General features: G+C 32.5%; 1 protein-coding gene across 2 annotated transcripts in view; it reads right to left on the bottom strand.

Annotated features, from left to right (window-relative positions):
- TMEM168 (transmembrane protein 168) overlaps positions 1 to 5,834 on the bottom strand; it is a 30,196-nt gene that overhangs the window by 7,748 nt on the left and 16,614 nt on the right. For both annotated transcript variants that reach the window (XM_011977066.1, XM_011977065.1), the window contains 2 exons: positions 3,143 to 3,285; positions 794 to 1,068 (listed from right to left, as the gene is read on the bottom strand). In XM_011977066.1, coding sequence (XP_011832456.1) covers positions 794 to 1,068; positions 3,143 to 3,285 — 418 coding nt within the window. The remainder of the gene's footprint in view (positions 1 to 793; positions 1,069 to 3,142; positions 3,286 to 5,834) is intronic.

The raw sequence follows: 5,834 nt of genomic DNA, 5'->3' as shown, positions 1-5,834 counted from the left end.
GTATTGGGCTCTGTTATAGGTCCTAAGCAAGTAACAATTCACAAAACAAAGCCCTTGACTTACTCTCTATTAATAGTTGGAAAGCCTGACAAATTTATATATTATATAAAGAGATCTCATTTCTCTCTTGGCAATAACTAAGAAGTTTTCTATTTCCCATAATGCATGTAAACCAAAGTTATTTTATGATTTTTCAAATGCAAAACAATCCCTACAGAATTTTGTACCTTAGAATAAAATTCAATGATCATTTAAAATTACCGCCTTATTTTACAGGCGAGAAAACTGAAGCCAACAGAAGTTAACTAACTTGCCTAAAATAACACAGTTGTGGCAAATTAGGACCAGGACCAAGGTCTCCTGACCTAAATGCTACTCCCACCATACTACATGATCTGCTGTTTAAAATTTTGGTGAGCTTTATAAACATAAATAAAACTACAGATGTGAAGGACTACTGAAATCTGCATCCATAACATTTCAAAACTTAAAAATACTAGTCAACGAAGTTTATCAGCTTCTGAAAAATATATTTAGCAATTCTGAAAATATTTTCAGGGAAACTATAAGTCTCAAAGCATTTTTTCCTTCTAATCACTACAAGACATATTTCTGAATCTTATCATTAGAGATGGCTAAACAGGGATGCTAGAGCAAAGAAAAACAAATTAGAGTCATATGTACAGTTCAGTAAACTAAGAATCCTGGAAATTTAATGACTGTGTGTGAAGTACAGATTTCTACATATACATGTGTATCTTTACAATAGTGAAACTGCCAAAGGTGAGTTTACCTGCTAGAGCCCACTCTCCTGTACCATGGGTGTGCCCACTGTAATACAAAATATACGTATCATGTCTGGGTCCATCCACAGTCCGAAGTTCGAGGAAAGCTTTCAGTTTGGAATGCAGTGTATCAAATGACAGTCCACTTGTGGAATAGTCACATCCATAGGTCTCAATCATATGATATGCAAAAAATCTTTGGATAGCATTGAGCATGCCAGTAGACCTCAAATTTAACTCCTGTACATGTTCTGGGGGAAGCAGTGTTGGCTGACCATCAGGACTGAAGCAGAGAAAAAACAATTATTTTGGTGTTTAAGAAGTATTCATTCTGTATCACATTCTCATCTGTCATTTATAACTGATTATCTAAGAATAAGTTATAATATAGTTGCTGCTAAGAGGCAGGCTTTTTAAAAAAAATCATCCTTTCTAAAATTCCTATAGTACTAAGAATTAAGCTTAGAAAATCAAAACCTGGTTTCTAAATACTCACTATCATTAAAACAATAATCAAATTAAAAGCTGGGATAATACTTCCAAATGTAGATAGTACTACTTTTTGTTCCTTATTCATATTTTCTTACATGACAGATATTGGACAAGGCTTTTTAAAAGCAGGATTACACTGTTTCAAGAACAGCTGGGTGGGGACTATTAAAAAAACTATTGTTTAAAAATATTATAACACACAAAATATAAAAGCAATATTTTAATTATATATTTCTGTATTGAAAAATAGTCTATAAAAACTGTGTTCAAATTTCATTAACTTAAGGTACATAAATAGAAGAAATTATTAATAGGCATTTAAAAAGTTATTAAAATTTAGGTCCACTGCTTTATACTGAACACTAGTTGAAGACTTAGATTTGCTCCTGGAATAAATATAAAACGGTACTCTAGTAGATAAAGCAAGTCTTATAACTAGCAAAATACCGTTAATATTGAGAAAGAAAAAACCATCATTCCTATCCAGAAAAGGGATTTCTGTCAGGATTTTTGAAAACCTTAGATTTTGCTTCATGTATCATCAACAGTATTCTACTAACTTTTAACATTACAGTCACAAAAGAGTAAGCACATTTAAAAAATTACAATGTAATAAATATCTAACTGTGCATATTACTATTTCCACATATTCTTTCTTTCTACAAGGTTGTCATTTCTCACTTTATCGGACATTTCCAAATCTGTTTCCCTCAGTTCTTGAACCTTCAACTTTTGATTAAGTCTTTAACATGAAGGAAAATATTTCCTACAAATAGTCTATTTGGAGATTTTTATGTTAAATACTTGAAATTAGAAAAAAAACTTTACTTCAACTCTCCCCTCCCCCAGAGAAAGTGTGATGAAAACTGTCATCAGAATTCATTTATGGCAAATAACTATTTTAAAGGTATTTAGCTATAAAATAAAAATCAAAATGTAGCACATTTACAGATTTATACAGCTGTCACCACCTTTGTGGGTAAAATTTATTTTGGAATAAAACTGCAATAAACATTTATTAAACTTCACTGCCAATCCTCTGAATTCCTAGTATTTGCATGGCACTTTTCAGTGTGCAGAGTGTTTTTACATTCACTTTTTTCTTTTTTTTTTGTTCTTCATACCATTCCTGTCAGATGAACAGGAATGATGTCTTTAGGTAAAGACAGATAATAAGGTTCAGAGTTATAATGTACCGAAGGTAACACAGAACTAAACCTCCAGCCTCTCAGGCCCAGTGCACATTTTATATTTCACTATGTTGTTTCGGACTTTTTTTTTTTGAGACGAAGTCTTGCTCTTGTCCCCCAGGCTGGAGTGCAATGGTGCGATCTTAGCTCACTGCAACCTCCGCCACCCAGGTTCAAGTGATTCTCCTGCCTCAGCCTCCCGAGTAGCTGGGATTACAGGTGCCTGCCACCACGCCAGGCTAATTTTTGTATTTTTAGTAGAGATGGGGTTTCACCATATTGGCCAGGCTGGTCTCAAACTCCTGACCTCAGGTGATCCACCCACCTCAGCCTCCTAAAGTGCTGGGATTACAGATGTGAGCCACCGCGCCTGGCCAGAGGACACTTTCTTAAACAAAATATTCCCTTTAGGGTAAGAGCTTTCCTCAGAAAAGTTATACATGAATATTTTTCTGGTTTCTAGCTAAAATATAAGCTTATCATATTTATCAAAATATTTCAATTGAACTCTGAAGATATTATCACTTGGAATAAAGTTTGTTAAAAATCTGGAAGAAACGCAAAAGTTATATTTTGAAAATATGGTTTTGAAAAGGAGCTATATTTTATTCATATAAATATTAAGAAAATGTTATGAACTGAATAGTTACCACTAACTATACTAGATTACTGTACCTGCAGAAGTTGGTGGGAATCACAATAGCATATCCAACAGATGTTCCTCCTAAACAGTTACCCAATTCATGGAAGAGCCCATGAGCCATGGATTCCAATGGCAAAACAATTAGAAACATGCTCAAGAAAATTCCATTTGTTGGCTAAAAGAAATCCAAAACATGTTTACACAGTACACGTACATATGTGTATATATTTACATACATGCACACTGATTCACAATTTTTAGCTTCTACTTTCAAAAAGGATAAACGGAACAATTAATGATCTAAAAACAATGTTCAGTTAAAGCAGGCAAGCATACATGGATGAGCTAACTAGCGCAATAAATCCTAAATTTATCTCTCAGTTTTTTTTGGAAGTTGTGGCAAAACACAGCACATCATTTTAAAAAAATTTTTTTCAATTACCCCCTTTTCCAACTTGGAAAAAAAAACAAACCAAAACCACTCTTCGATATGACAGAGAAAATGCCAGATAACAAATATCTTGTTAAAATCCACGTGCCTGTCATTTTTCAAATAACAGATTTATTTACTTTATCAAAAAGGGTACTTTAGAAAGGGCTCATTTTTTCCCCGTGAAATTATGAAAATAAATTCTTAAGGAAATTTAAGACCCTAAAGCTTAAAAACTAATTCCGTTTATATGGTATAGTTTACCTTATAAAGCACTGAACTGTCTAGATGTACAAATTCAAAATTTTAACAGAAGAAAATACTAAGGACACGTAAGCATTGTAAAAGCAGAATGGGAAGTAGAGAGGCAGAAGAAATAAGGAGGAGGCAATCAGGTATCAATTGCAATGAAAAAGCAGAAAAAATTAATACTCATTTTTAGTGAAAAGAAAATGGATGACAGTCACTTGAACATATCTCTAGAATATTAAACTATTACATTATTTCTACATTCTTTCTGTATAAATTCTTAAGGAAATTTAAGACCCTAAAGCTATAAAAACGAATTCTGTTTATATGATATAGTTTACCTTATAAAGCACTGAACTCTCTAGATGTGCAATCAAAATTTTAACAGAAGAAAATTTAAGGTCATATAAGCATTGTAAAAGTAGAATGGAAAGTAGAGAGGCAGAAGAAATAAGGAGAAGGCAACCAGGTATTAGCCGCAATGAAAAAGAAAAAATTAAGACTCATTTAAGTGAAAAGAAAATGGATAGTCACTTGAACATACCTTTAGAATATTAAACTATCACATTCTTTCTGTATTGCTACTGTACATACTATATGCCTAGGTGCATGAACACATGCTTTTAACACTAAGGGGTGGTTCATTTGATCAAAATTTAATTAAAAAATTTATTCCTGCAATAGAAAAATGAATATACTGCCCTATTTTGGTACATCCTATTTTGTCAATGACATAAATAACACAGTACATGCTCCATTTAGAAACACTATAAAATACAAATAAGTAAAAAAGATATGTGATTAAAATAATTCCAAATACCATCATCTATACGCACAACTACTCTGAAATATTCCCAGACTTCATGCAATGTATTTTTCACAAATACATATTCATGTGTATTTTTTTTACCGAAATGGGATACCTAATCTGTGAACATTTTAATCTAAGCTTACATAACTCTAAGTCACTTGTAAAGACCAAATGGCATTCCTATAATACATATAAAACTTTAATTGGTGGATCCTATTATTGGTATTTAAATTGCTTACAATTTGCCATTATACCAAAACTAGAATAAATATCAAGGTCTGATTATTAATGAGGTTAAGTACCTTTCACCACGTGGGTATCATCTGTGATGAAGTGTTAAATATTTTGCCCACCTTTCTATGGGGCTGACCTTTTCTTCATTGATTTAGCTTTGTTTGGTTCTGAACATAGTCTAAATGAAAGTGTTTTGCTGGTGACTCTGTAACTACCTTAATGTTGTTTTTTGCTTAACAAGAGTTCTTAATTATAATATAGTCACTTTATGCCTTGCTAAAAAAAATCCCTCTATCCAACCATTAAGAAGATATTTTAACATTATCCTCTAAAGGCTGTATTGTTTTGCCTTTCACATTTAAATCTATAATCCAAATATAATTGATTTTATGATAATGGCCCAATTTTTTCTTCTACAGAAACACTCAATTGTCCAAGCAGCAATTACTGAAAATATCAACCACTCCACATTACAGTGCCACTTTTGTCATAAGTATTCACGGATCTGTTTTTGGTCTCTCTTCTTCTGTTCTGTTGGTCTATTTTTTATCCTTTCACATATGTCCTTTGGCTTTCATTTCTTCCCTCTATTTTTGGGACTCTAATCAAACAAATATGAGATCTTCTTAACATATCCTCTGAGTCTTATCCTTTCCTTCTGTTCACTATTTTCCATACTTCTCTTTCATGCTGCTTCTTGTATAGCTTCTTCTGAACTGTATCTTCCAGTTCACTAATGCTCACTTCAGCTTTGTCTAACGTTATGTTTGTAACACTGAAATAATTTATTTCCTGATCCTAAAATTTCTATTTAGTTATTTTTAAAATCTGCCTTGTCATTTTTTAAAGTTTCCAGTATACTACCATTATGTCCTGATCTCTCCTTTTATTTTTGCAACTTAGCATGATGGTTTTCCGTTTGATAATTCCAATACCTAAAGATTTTTTTCTGTTGTCTGTTGATTTTGCTGCTTCTTGCTCTTGTGCTGTGTGTGTGTGT

The sequence above is a fragment of the Mandrillus leucophaeus genome, unplaced genomic scaffold (genome assembly GCF_000951045.1).
Source record: "Mandrillus leucophaeus isolate KB7577 unplaced genomic scaffold, Mleu.le_1.0 Scaffold1721, whole genome shotgun sequence".
Taxonomy (NCBI): domain Eukaryota; kingdom Metazoa; phylum Chordata; class Mammalia; order Primates; family Cercopithecidae; genus Mandrillus; species Mandrillus leucophaeus.
Note: the sequence above shows the minus strand (reverse complement) of the source record. Positions and strands in the feature narration are given on the sequence as shown.